Here is a 14,556-nt window from a genome sequence, read left to right as displayed (position 1 = left end):
GCTCTTTGGCATATACTGCAAGCTTTCTGGCAGACTTGCCTATGTACCAAGCATTTCATTGTGCGTAGTCATCGATGTTCTTCTGTAGGCTGCCTCAGCAAGGTTCTCATCTATCTCACCCTTAACAGAACCCGTACGTGACTTTGCCTTCTGTGAGTGGGCATCTGCCCTATCACATTTCCTGCCTGACTGCAGCCCAACCGTGCCCAGTGTCTCAACATGCCCAGTTCTACCTCTAAGTTACCCTCTAAGATACATGTTATATCAGGATCTAAGTTGGTTGTTGTGTCAGGATCTAACTTGGTTGCTGGGAGTGTGATTTTAGGTGATGGCACTGCATCATTACCTTCTTCTTGGCTTTTCTCCACTGCTTGGCACAGTTGCACCTCCTGGGTATCGAAAAGAAAAAAGACACAAAGATAATGTTGTGGTCCAGGGAGTGAAGGAAAATAAGAGGTACATGCTTCCTAGAACATGTAAATCTGAAGAGAGTGTGGAATGAAGGGGAACTGGAATGTGAGAAGGAGGACTAAGTTTGAATATGCTATCATCTTCAATTGTTTCCACCACCACACTGGTTTAGTCTCAGCAATACCGTGGGAGTTTGGACACACAAGTGTGCCTATTACCTTCTGGTTTGCACCTGCTGCCTCTGGTTGTGTACCACCTTTTCCTGCAAGAGGGAGGGAAGTGTGTTATGACTGTTGTGCAATCTGTTTAGGTGATATGGTTGTCATCGTTGAATACCTGGTAGTATGTGCAAGCTGTAAGATGTGGATGTGAGGCTTGCAGCAGTGGGAAGTGTGTGAGAGTGAAGTGAAGAATTTGAATGTTAGTTATGAGTCCTGATTAACGCAGATTGTTGGGAGATGAGTAATGGGGCTATAGTGAATTGAGCATTGGCTGAGGCTAATGGTGCAGTTGGTAGGATATGGCATTTGAAGATGCATTCATTGACCTTGAGCAGTCATGTGAAGTTATTGAACTTCTTGTGGCGCTACATCCAGTACCTCAGTACTTGACTCCTGGCACTGATCTTCACAGCTATCTTCTACTGCATTTTGACTATATCCCTGGAAGGCCCCTTCCTCCTGCAGAAACGAGGCATCTCTCCTCCTTTCCACATTCTCCACAAGACCTCCAGTGCAATGATAGAAACCTTAGAGCCTAGCTGCCCTCTTCCCTATTTCCATTCCTCAATCTTTCCTAGGTTAGGTTTACAATGCACCTCCCCTCTATGGGCTAAGTCAGGGGTTGGCGACCTTTTTACCTGAAGATCATTTTTAAAAACCTTTACCTAAAATAAAAACTATTGAGAGCCGCAAGATGAAAATCCAGTGTTTCTAAATCAAATACATGGAAAATTGCCTAGTGTCTCTGGTAGAATGCATGATTTTTATACATAATAAATATAAAATAAAATACATGTATTTAATTTATGTATCAATAGAAAAATGGTAACATAGATCTAACTAAATTTTTGCCTTTTTTTACTTTGTTGGGTCTTTTTTGATTTTTATTGTTTCTTTATACCTCTAGTCTGTGCAGGTTCAGGTTTTATGCATCAATTTGCATGAATTTTGTGCATGCATATTCAAAAAGAAAATATAAAAATAGTGAAGCATATTAAATTAATGTAAAACAGCATATTTCCACATTGAATTAAAAAGATATTGACATTTAAAACTGAATTAATGCTTTTAGTCTTTGTGTTTTTATAACAGATCTAGTAATAAGTGGATTATTTTACTGTCATTTTGTTAGTGAAGTCATCTTCAAAACAAACTTTAACCTGAAATCTGTAGAATTAAGACAATATTTTCAATTATTGATTCTCATGTATTAAAAAATCCCAATAGTACATTCAGAATAATTTATTGTATCAGCTATATTGTAAACAAGAAAGGTCATATTAAGTATGAGACATTAAAGATCTGCATGGGGCTCCAGATCTGTGGACTTCCAAACCTTGGGCTAAGCATTGGGCTTGGGGTAATGACCTGAATCAATAAATGTGGGTGGATTGATGTCAGGTAGGGCAGCAAGCATTTGAGTGACTGTATCTGATTTGGACCCATCAGGGCAGGGGTGGGTGGAGAATCGATCCTATGTAGGATGCAGCTATAAAAAATCTATTTCATATACTGCAAGCTGTGGTTCCACCACATATTAAATACAAAAACAAAAGTATATTAGGGTTTACTGACTGAGACAAACCCACCATGTCCTCATCCCTAGAAGATGTAATTCGGGGATAGTTTCAAAATAAGGGGTCTCTGATTTAAGACGGAGATAAGGAGGAATTCCTTCTCTCAGACGGCTGTAGTGTTATGGAATTTTCTTCCACAGAGAGCTCTGGAGGTATTAAATCTATTCAAGCTAGTCAGAATTTTGATTGACAAGGGAGTCAAGGGTTATTGGGGGCAGGTAGGAAAGTAGAGTCAAGGCCACAATCAGATCAACCACAATCTTGTTAAATAGAACAGACTCCAGGGACCGAATGACCTACTCCTGCTCCTAATTCTTATTTTCTTTACAGAATACCAGACAATGTTATTCACACATTCAGTGATGATAAGTGGTATTTACAATTATTATAATGTGGCATAAATCAACAACCAATGTCCATTTATTCTCCCTGACCTGAAAGAGAGTAAAAGATAATGAAGGTGGCAGCACAACATAGCAGATAACTTTTAAGAGCATGTCTTATCTCCTCATTTTTTATTGCCATTTTTTCTGGAAAGCCTGGTACCACTCTACCTAGAGGCATGGCTGAAATTGGAAATTAAGCAACAAGGAATTGCCGAGCTCAATGCATGAAGTACCAATCTGCTGTGCTGTCCTGATACTTCCATTGTAATGGATAAAAAAATCTGTTCTAAACTTCAGCTGCTGTAAAAGTAGTAAAAGTATTGAAATAGTTGAGTCAGCGCCACGTGTCAAAGCCCATTTTTGTTTGCAATCAGTAATGGAGTGAGTCATCAGACACATGTTAAAGTTCACTTCAGAAATGGGTTGAATAATCATTTATTCAAACTGGAGAAATGCTGAACAGGGGGTGCAATAAATTGTTTCCTAATATTATACAAACAATGAATATTTTTTTCAGGTCCGTTACATCCATTCAACAACTAATGGCATTGCATTCACATGAATTAAAAATTGCTAGATTTATTCCACTAAAGATTTTCCTATAATCCAGCAGAATTTAGGTTTAATATTTAAATTGTTATAGTGGCATACCAAAGGGGATGGCAGGTGTTTCTCCCATCATTCTCAAAACTCAGCAAAAACAGACTGGCCGAGGAATTCATTGGCACAGTATTCAATTTTCAGACACCAAACAGGAAAACGGGGTCTATATACTACATAACCAACAGACCTTAAGGAGCCTGCTGCAGCTTTCCATGCAAAAGGTAAGTTTTTCTTAAAAAAAATACACCTAATTGAAGAGCTACTTGGAGCAGGAATGCTCCCCTCTGGCCCCACTGTAGTGCTAAAGACAGTTGCTGGCCCCTGTTCAGCTCTTCTTCCTGAGCATATACCCTCCCCCTGCCCTCCAGCTCCTGATAGCAGCCCTCCCTCATAATTACCTACCTCCATATCAGGATCATCCCACTCCAGTTTAATCACTCAGTTCCCTCCTCTCCCAGGACCTACCAGAGAGCCACCTTCGGCAGCGCAGCAAATATTTAATGTGGGTGCTGAGCATTCATTTATTCACCTGTGCTCTGCCTGAAGGCAGGTCCTTGGCTCCTTGTCTGCTAATGCTTCATCTTGAACCATTTTCTTGGTAGTTTATTTCTGTCAGTGGTGGTTTGCCACTGCCTTCCACTTTCAGGTGTAGAACGAGGAGACAGGTCCCAAGTCTACATCAGTCAGAGCGGGAAACAAATCCGTGCTGTTGGTGTGATTCTGAACCACATGCTTGCCATCTAGTCAACTGAGCTAACTGGCCCCTGTGCAGAATATATTGAGCTATATATTGTTATTTCATCTTTTCAGTGGCACTAATAAGCCTAAAGCAGAGCAGATTTTCCAAAGTGCATTATTAAACACAATGCTGAGTAGAAATCTCACCTCAGAGCTTAATAATATCAAGCATATAGCTAAGGCTATAGCTGCCAAATAGCTCATTATCAGCCCCAAACTATAGTGTGATTTGAATTTTTTCTGTGCTGCAGTTTGATGTAATCACTGCTATATTGTTATATATGGTGTAGTGTAGGATGCGCCCTGAATTTATGACTTGAAACAACTTTGGTGCAAACATCACTAATCTGGCAATGAGGATTAAAATATGTGAACTATATTTTTTTCCCCAGCATGCACATTTTTGTATAATTGCTTCCATCCCTTGTAATGTCTTTCATGTCAATATCATTGATGTTTCAAAAGGTAATGCTAATTTTGCCAAGCATTGTACATGAATGGAAACAATTAAATTAAAATTGTACACTTTAACACAGACAACTTACACCAATCCACATAATCAAATCAAGATTGAGCTAGCTTTCTTGGGAATGAAAGTTTGGGTTTGTGCATATCGATTCATTTAACAATACATGACATCTGAACTGCTTTCCTTTGAAATCCAGGTTTGGAGTAGAACCATCAGGATTGGTCAAATTAGAAAAAGAAATAGAACAGGAAGAGTCCCATTCAGCACCTGCTACATCTCCATCTCCATCTCCAACTAAATCTCCTGGAAAGAAGAGTGCAGGAAAGTTGCTGGATGATGCAGTAAGTAAAACAAAGCAAAAGTATCAACCAAAGTAACAATTAGGCAGAAATATCTTCCCTAGTTTAATTCAAACTATAATTGACATCCTCTCTGGTTTCAATATTCATTCTGCAAGCTCGAGGCTTGAATTTTTTGGATGGCGGGATCTTGTTTCTCACCATCTGAAGAGTCGGTGGAGATGCCAACTGCCCCACAGCCAATTTATGTTCCAATGAGCATGAATTGGCTGGAAGTGAGGTGTACACCCCTCATCTGGGTGAAAGCCCCAATTAGAGAGCTGCCGGCCAATCTGATTGGACAGCAGCTTTCCAATCCCTGCAGCAACAGCGCTGCAGTGGGCAGAAGAGGAAGTTCAAGACGTCAGAGATTAAGTCCAGGAACTGGAGGTCCAGGTAAGTTGACAGGATCCCAGGTATAGTGGGAGGTGGGGGTGGGGCACGGGGGTGGGGGGCAGGGAAGGCCTGAAGGTAGGGGTTGTGGTGGGGGAGGGAAGCGATCGGGACCTTGGGGGAGAGGCTGGGGGGGGAGTTGGTCTAGAGGCCACCAGACCTTAAGGGGGCTTCTAATTGGCCACTTAAGAGCCTCAGCTGAGGCAAGGGAGGCCTTCCCTTCTGAGGCATTACCCGCCCCAGCATAATATCGCTGTGTGGTCACGGCGGGCGGGAACCTGGAGGGAATCCCATTGCTTCAATTTCATGTTCTCCCCTGCCTAAAAACCAATGGTGGGAGTGCATAAAATTCTGGTCCTAGAGTTGGGCTTGAATATGGATGCGCTATCCAAGACCACAACATATATTGATTTAAAGCTCAACCTAATGCCAGCTAACTAGAGATGGACTTCCCAGATCTTTATACATGCAAGTCTTTATGTTTCTTGAGACTGCTTTTGGATTGATAAAACTGAGAGCATCTGTGGCCAAGGAGATTAAAAAACAACTGCAAATGCTGGATATCTGAAGAAAAAACCTAAAATGCAGAAACAAAGTTCTGATGAAGTAACTCTTAACACATGAGATCACAAGAAATAGGAGCAGGATTAGGCAGTCAGTTCATTGAGCTGCTCCGCCATCAATAAGATCATGTCTCATCTAATTGTGGCCTGGATTCCATTTTCCTGTCAGTCCTCCATAATCCTTGACTCCTATGTCAGTCAAAAATCTGTCTAACTCAAACTTGAATATATTCAATGACCCATTTCCACTGCTCTCTGTGGAAGAGAATTCCAAAGACTGACAACCCTCTGAGAGAAGAAATTCCTCATCTTTGTCTTAAATGGGAGACCCTTATTTTTAAACTGTGCCCCTTAGTTCTAGATTCCCCCATAAGGGGAAACATCCTCTCTCAACATCTACCTTGTCAAGCCTTCCCAGATGTTTCAATTAAAAACACTGCTTATTCTTCTAAACTCCAATGAGTATGGGCCCAACCTGCTGAACCTTTTCTCATAAGACAACCCCTTCATTCCAGGAATCAGATCAGAGGAATCCAATGCTACTATATTGCTCCTTAAGTAAAGAGAACAAAACTGTGCTCAGTATTCTAGATGCGGTCTCGCAAATGCCTTGTACAGTTGTAGCAAGACTTTCCTACTAGTATACTCCATTCCCCTTGCATTGAAGGCCAACAATCCCTCCATTACCTTAAGCACCTTCCCACGCGAGCACAGGAGATGCCCTTTTACCTCTTCCCTTCTCACTGTCCAAGGCCCTAAACACTCCTTCCAAGTGAACCAGCAATAGTAAACTGTATTTGCTGCTCATGATAATGGACACATCTTTTGATCCTTTACTATACCCCTTACCACTCCCTTTGGTTTTTATAACATGAAACTCTTTGTCATTTAATATTTCCTGTTTCCACCCTACCACAGAGCTTTCTTTTTTTCTTCCTTCCCCTCCCTGCCCTTCATTTGCTCAAAACCGATTACATTTCTCTTTCCTTCATTTTGATGAACGGTCATTGACCTGAAATGTTAACTCTGTTTCTTTCACAGATGCTGCCTGAGCTGCTGAGTATTTCCTGCATTTTCTGTTTTTATTTCCGATGAAGGATTCACCTCTGAAGTATTAAGCCGTCTTTTCTTTACAGGAGCAAATAATACAGATGCTGAAAATCTGGAAGAAAATGCATTCCATGTCTTTTTTTAGTTCATTCATGGGATGTGGACTTTGCTGGCTGGGCCAGCATTTATTGCTCATCCCTGGTTGCCCTTGAGAAGGTGGTGGTGAGCTGCCTTCTTGAACCGCTGCAGTCCATCTAGTGTAGGTGCAATCACAGTGCCGTTAGGGAGCTTCAGGATTTTGACCCAGTGACAGTGAAGGAACGGCGATATATTTCCAAGTCAGGGTGGTAAGTGACTTAGAATTTCCAGGTGGTGGTGTTCCCATCTATCTGCTGCCTTTGATCTTCTAGATGGTAGTGGTTGTGGGTTTGGAAGGTGCTACCTAAGGAGTCTTGGTGAATGTATTTAAGGGAAAGCTAGATTAAGGAAGGAGAAAGGAAAAGAAGGATATGATGATTGGCTTAGATGAAGTAGAGTGGGAAGAAGCTTGTGGCATCAACCAATTGGGCTGAATGGCCTGTTATTGTACTTTAAGTTCTTTGTGAAAAACAGAAAATGCTAAAAAAACACTCAACAGGTGAGGATGGTTGGAAATCTGATGAAAGGTCATTTACCTGAAACATTAACTCTTGTTTCTGTTTCTAGGGTACTGCCTGAGCTGATAGGTGGTTTCCAGCGTTTTAGAACATAAGAACCAGGAGCAGGAGTAGGCAATTCAGCCCCTCGAACCTGCCCTGCCATTCATTACGATCATGGCTGATCTCATTTCGGCCTCAACTCCAATTTCTCGCCCTCTCCCCATAACCTTTCAACCCATTACTAATTAAAAATCTTTCTATCTCCTCCTTAAATTTATTCAGCGTCCTGACATTTACTGCACTGTGAGGTAATGAATTCCTCAGATTCATGATCCTTTGAGAAAAGTAATTGCTCCTCATCTCTGATTTAAATCTATCACCCCTTAGCCTAAAACAATGGCCTCTCGTTCTAGAATGCCCCACAAGGGGAAACATCTGCTCCACGTCTACTTTGTATATCCCCTTTAGCATCTTATATACCTCAATTAGATCTCCTCTATCCCAGCTAATATATTACCCCTAACTCCATGTGATCTTATCTAGTGTATTAATCTTTTGTGCAGCACCTTATCAAAGGCCTTCTGGAAGTCCAGATATACTGTATCTACAGGATCCCCATTGTCCACTTTGCTTGTCACATCTTCAAAGAACTCTAGCAAATTAGTCAAACACAGTTTACTCTTCATAACTCTATGCTGACTCTGATGGATTGCATTTTCGCTTTCCAAATGCCCCATTACTACTTCCTTAATAATGGATTCAACAATTTCCCAACAACAGATGTTAAACTAACTGGTCTATAGTTTCCTACTTTCTGCTTCCCCCTTTTTGAATAAGGGCATTATATTACCATTTTTCCAATCCAATGAACCTTTTCTATTTTGATTTCTCTTTACAGATAGTGCTAGCCATGCTGCATGTGGATTATGTCCTGATTTGGATGTGATCCATGTGCAATGCATGCTGCGCACAGGTAAAGAGGCCAGTGGCAGGACCATGGGGAAATGGTCCTCCGGCATTGCCATATCGTGAGTTTTATTTGTAGCCCTGAAAGCAGCTTGTCAGTAGGGGTAAGGGAGTGAGATTGGCTGCTGGGATACCAGCCAAGGGTAGAAGATAAGTCGGGAGAAGATGGAAGGAAATCAGTGAGGGGTGTGAGTGGTCATTGTCAATAGCCCACAGTTGTAATGTGTATTATGTGAAGTCAGGAGGAGACAGGAGGCTGCCATTCAGCCTGTTGTGTACATGTCACTTTCTGCAATAGTAATTTAGCCAGTCCTACCCACCTATCCCACCAGTCTTTCACCGTAGCTCTTCAAATTTTTTGCCTTCAGCTGCTTATCTAATTCCCTTTTGAAAGCTGCATTTGAATCTGTCTCCACCACTCTCTCAGGCAGATACATTCTAGATCCTAAACGCTCACTGCGTAAATAGGTTTTTCCTCATGTTATCTTTGGTTCTTTTGCCATTCACCTTAAATCTCTGTCCTTTGCTTCTCAACCTTTCACTAATGGGAAGAACTCTCTATCTACCCTGTCTAGACCCCTCATTACTTTGAACATCTCCAAATTTTGAAATTCTACCCTCCTCTCCCAAGTCTAGGTCATTACTATAGATAAAGCAAAGCAGTGTACCTAGCTCTGGATACAAAAGCAAAATACTACAGATGCTTGAAATATGAGATCAAACAGGAAATGCTGAAAATATTCAGCAGGCCTGGTAGCATCTGTGGAGAGAGAAACAGAATTAACATTTCAGGTTGTGACCTTTCATCAGAACTGGGAAAGTTTAGAAATTTTACAGCTTTTAAGGAGGTAAAATGGGGGAAGCTGGGAAAAAAAATCTAAAGAGAAGGTCTCTGATAGGGCAGAAGACTGGAGAAATTAAGTTACAAAAGAGTTGATGGGAAAAGCCAAATGGGGCTGATAATAGGATAAGTAAAGAAAAAAAGATGGATCCAGAGTAGATGTGAATGGCAGAACAATGAACAACTGCTGTCCGAAAGCAAAAATGAGAAAAACAAAGTTAACACTGAAACCTGCCAGGAAAAGGAAACAAAATGGGTGGGTAGTGTGGGGGCAGAGATGATGGTCTGAATTGGTTGAACTCAATGTTCAATACTGTAAAGTGCCTAATCGAAAAATGAGGTGGTGTTCGCTGAGTTGTCCTCCAATCTGAAAAACAACCATTCACCTCTACTCTCTGTTTCCTTCACTTAGCCAACTTTGTATCCATGCTACCACTGTCCCTTCCATTCTGTGGACTTCAATATTACTGGCAAGTCTATTAAGTGGTACCTTGTAGAACATGTTTTGGAAGTCCATATAAACCACGTCAACTGCATAACCCTCAACAGCCCTCTCTATCAAAAAGCTCAATCAAGTTGGCCAAACATAATTTGCACAATCACCAATCATGGTGCGATTAAAATTGGGGATGCTGAAGAGGACAAAATTGCAGGGTTATAGAGCTGGAGGAAATGTCAGAGTTAGTAAGGGGTGAGGCCCTGGATGGGTTTGAAAACTGTTATGATAATCTTAAATTCAAGGCATTGCTTAACTGGGAGCCATTGTGAATTGATATGTACAGGGATGATGTTGGTAGCTTTCAATAGTACCCTTTGGAGACTGCTGTTTTGACTGCTGTGCACCTGACGCAACTGACCACAGTATGCACAGCACATGCTGTGTTAGTCACAAAGCATTTTCAGAAACGGGCCTGAAACAGAAGTTAGGATACAGATTTTCATAAGAAATGGGCCTAACAACAGTTTCAGGTACCTTCCCTGATTGAGTACATGACACCTTAACCAATAATGTGTACAATGCACTTCCATCATGGATTGAGTACACATGTACTGCAAGACTCTGCACAATTGAAGTAGAACTTCCTTTAGTGCCAGTTTTCATCTGAAAAATAGGCATGGTGCAAATTTCTGAATTGCTGTCTTTTTCCAGTATTTTCTGTAAAGAATTAATCTCCAACTTCCCGATTCTATATAAAAATGTCCTTCAATTATAAAGATTAGCATGAATCCAGATGTTTGGAAATTGTATCTGCAGTGAAAACTGCCTTTAGGTCTTCACTTTCAGCTCTGATCCCATAAGTTGTCTGGACAAAATCCTGCTAATGTTATCTCCAGGTTTCAAACCTGAATCCTTCAGTTGCACCAAGTTCAGACCTCAGTGAAGCCAGAAACTAATTTCTGAAATCTTTTGAAGTTTGGCATTTGGATTCAGAATTTTAATAAGTTTTACCTGTAAGTACTTACACCAAGTCTGGTTCAGATAAATCAGCAATAAGTACTGGAGCTTGTTATCTATAATTAGGTTCTTGTTGATGTTCTCAGAAAAGAAAGTGAATCCAAATGTTTTATTCCTGGAATAAAATGGATCACTAAAGCCTGGAAGTTATTACCACTAACAAAATGGTCGCTGTTAGAATCTCAGGTGTGTATCTGATTCAAGCTGGTTTAACTTGGAAATTGAACACTTCAGATTGGAGGTACTCAGAAAATTACTGGATTGGTAATCCAGAGAACGTAAATTCCAACCAAACAATGGAATCCAGGAACAGGAATAGGGCCTTTAGGCCTTATCTGTCATTCAGTTTGTTCTGTACCTTAATGTCATTAACACATCTAGGGCAGAAATTTGCGCTGACTGGGCAGGTGCGTGCCTGACCTGCTCGAGTGTAAAATGACGCTTGATAACGTTGGGTGAGCGTCCTGACATCACCGTGCACTTGCGCGATATTTCGGTCGACGGTGCCTGCACGGGAGTCGGCATCTTTCCCACTGACGATTAACAGACCTATTAAGGCCATTAAAGTAACAATTGAATGAAATGTATCGCTGCTGATCCAACCTTACGGTTCATGGGCAGGTGAAAAAGCCAAGCGACCTTTGGATTTTTTAGGAAACCTCATCCGCAGGCAGGTTGAGGTTTCCAACAGCAATTAAAAATTAAATAAACATTTTTAAAATTCATTCATAACACGTCTCTGCTGATGTCACAGAGTCATGTGAGGGGACATGTTTTTAACATTGCTAACTTTTTTATTTTTAATGTTATAAATTTTCAGCTCCCTAAGCCAGCTCTGTGCCTCAGGGAGCTTTCAATGCACGCACTCACGTGCATGCGCGCACTTCCCCGCTCCTCCTCCTCCCACGCTCACCCCAGTAGCACTGAGTGCTGCAAAGCGCATTTCATGCTGGCTGGTCGTTAATTGGCCAGCCAGCGTGAGATCAGTGTCGGGGCCCGATCGCAGGCTGCGGTCGGCTTTGTGACTGCCCCCAGGCCTGCCTGCTGTACCCACCCGACAAGATAAAAATCCTGGCCCTATAATTCATATCCCTTGATTCTCCTCCTGTAGCTACCATGCCCTAGGAAGGACCACGGACTTGCATTGGATTGGTCCATGATTTTGTACTGTAATGATTTGCCATTGCCTTCTGCAGTATGGCTGACCAAGAAACTCTCCAACTCTTACCATCTGCAGTCAGGCATATTGGAAGGATTTACAGGCTGATAGTCAACCTGTTTAGCCACATTATGAACACACTTTCCGTGCCATATAATCCTGGAGTGGATCTTGAACCCAGAGCTTCTGGCACTGTGCCACAAGACCTCCACTTATCCCTTGATACCCTTACCTAACAAAATCTATTGAGCTCAGTCTTGATTTCAATTGATCCAACATCATCAGTCTTTTGGAAGAGTGAGTTCTAGATTTTCACTACTGTTTGTATAAAAAAAAAGAGTTTTAATTTTGTTCTTAATTGGCCTAGCTCTAATTTTAAAATTATGCTTACATAGTTTGGACTCCTCCACCAGGGGAGATATAATCAATAAAGAGAAACAATCATTTGAAACACCTAGGGCAGGATTTTTGGGTTGTCAGGCAGTCGTGGCAGGTGGGCCTGGGAGCGGATGGGATACGGCCAATTAACGGCCAGCCAGCGTGAAAGGCACTCTGACAGGCTTAGCGCTGTTGTGGGGGGGGGCGGGAGGAGTGCAAGCACAAAAGTCTGCGCATGCATGGGGGAGTGCACACTGAAAGCTCCCTGAAGGCACGGAGCTGCCTCAGGGAGCTGAACAGTTTTAAAATCAAAAGTAAAGATTTTTTAAATCAGAAAAATTTGTCCCGACATGGGAGTAACTCACAATAACATAAGCAGAATAAAAATTCAGCCCAAAAATTTATATTTATTTTTTATTTAATTGTAAAAACCTCATCCCACCCCCGCGCCTGCCGACCGGAATATCGTGCGAGTGCAAGACATCATGTCGGGATGCTCGCCCAACGTCATCGCACACTATTTTACACCCAATCGGTTCGGGAGCACGCGCCCGCCCGTGGGATGTAAAATCCTGCCCCCAGGTTAGTTCATCCTCAATTTTCTAAACTCATTGGGAATGCAAGCCACAGTTATACAACCTATTCTCATAATTTAACACTTTAAGACCTCAGGGGTGTATTTTACGGCTGTCTGCCAGCGTATTTCAAAGTGGCAGGGTGGGGGGGTGCACATAAAATAAAGTAGGTGGCCAGCCCACCACCTTCCTGCCCACCCAAGACCCCTCCCCCATATTACAGGGGGCATCTAAGACGTCAGGCAGCCTGCCCACCCTTAGGTCTATTGAGGCTCTTAAGTGGACAATTAGCTGCCACTTAAGGGCCTCATTCCACCTCCGCTGCAGTTTTTTGGTCTGCAGGAAAAAGCAGAAGAAGGCAACATTGACATTGCAGGCTGCTGTTGGGCAGGAAATGGGGTATATCTCCTTTAGGGCGTCCCCGGTGCCCATTGGGGTTACCCACACCAAGATGGTACTCCATTTTGTACCTCCCCTGGCCTCTCTAACCCAACTCACAGCCCCTTCCTCCCCTTGCTTGGGCGTGCCAGCCATGCCCAGCTAAAATCCCCAGACTTCCCTGAAGTCTGGGAGACTTCTTCACTTCTTCGTGAGGACTGATTATAGTCCTAGCAGTGACTACTGTCTTCTGGTACTGCTGGGACTACAGAGCTGCCGGCCAGTCAGATTGGCTGACAGCTCTGTAGAGCAGGACGTCCTGTCCTTTAGGGGCAGAAGTCCCATTCTGCACTAATTAAGGCTGCCCCCACTATATTATTACTGTGAGGCAGCCAGATTTCACGTCAGCGAAGTTCCAATTGACTTTAGGTCGGAGGAGCAGGTAATCCGTCCTCCTGTAAAACCCACCCCGATATTATTCTGATGAATCTGCACCGTACCCCATCCATGACCAATACGCTTTCCTGAGGTTTGGTGCCAAAAAACTGTATGCAGCACTCCAGATGTTGCCTGAGCAAGACTCTGTACAATTGAAGCAAATCTTCCTCATTTTTGAACCCCATCATTTTCATTGCTTTTTTTTACTTGCTTTTAGTGATATATGTACATGGATACCAAATCTCTGTACCTCTACAACAATTTCTCTATTCCCAAATCTAAAATAAATAATCTCATTTTCCCAGGTTGAACTCCATCTGCAATAGTTTTGATCATTCACTTAATCTGCCTCTGTCTCTTTGCAACTTCCTACTCCCATCCACACTACTGAATATGTCTCCTTAGCGTCATCTGCAAACTTAAATATGCAACTCATTACTTCTTCAGTCAAGTCGTTATTACATATGACAGTTTGAGAATATGAATAAAGTTTAAAAACAAAATAAAAGTGATATCACCACACCGTGAAATTGTGTTATTGTTGTAACTGACTCACAATTGTTCTTTGGGAAAGAAACCTACTATTCTTACCAGTTTGGCCTATATGTGGCTCCAGTCCCACACTAATGCAGTTACTCTCATCTGCTTTTTATGGTGACCTCGTAAGCCACTCATTTGTGAGAAACAATTGTAAAAAGAAGGGCTCCATGTAGGGAATATCTTTCTTAGATCGAGGGAAGGGCAATACATGCCACCCCTGGCAGTGATGCCCATATCCAACAAATTAATTTAAAGAAGGTAGATTTCTGTGTTAAAATAAATGTATCATAGCTATATATTTTAATTATTATCTCCACCACCAAAGATGGGTGGAAGAGGAAGAAAGATGCTGTGGTCCTAGAAGATCATAGGCTGCTCTCTCATTAGAGAGAGAGACAACTGTTGGTGAGCTTAGCCTGAGGGTCACCACACCTCATG

General features: G+C 42.1%; 1 protein-coding gene across 1 annotated transcript in view; it reads left to right on the top strand.

Moving 5' to 3' along the window:
* The window catches only part of LOC121283332 (growth arrest-specific protein 2), a 213,055-nt gene that overhangs the window by 107,835 nt on the left and 90,664 nt on the right, over window positions 1-14,556 (top strand). Inside the window, exon 6 of the mRNA XM_041197796.1 lies at window positions 4,602-4,746. Coding sequence (XP_041053730.1) covers window positions 4,602-4,746 — 145 coding nt within the window. The remainder of the gene's footprint in view (window positions 1-4,601; window positions 4,747-14,556) is intronic.

This window comes from Carcharodon carcharias, chromosome 10, assembly GCF_017639515.1.
Source record: "Carcharodon carcharias isolate sCarCar2 chromosome 10, sCarCar2.pri, whole genome shotgun sequence".
Lineage (NCBI taxonomy): Eukaryota > Metazoa > Chordata > Chondrichthyes > Lamniformes > Lamnidae > Carcharodon > Carcharodon carcharias.
The sequence above is the reverse complement of the archived record's forward strand: the minus strand, read 5'-3'. Positions and strand labels throughout refer to the sequence as shown.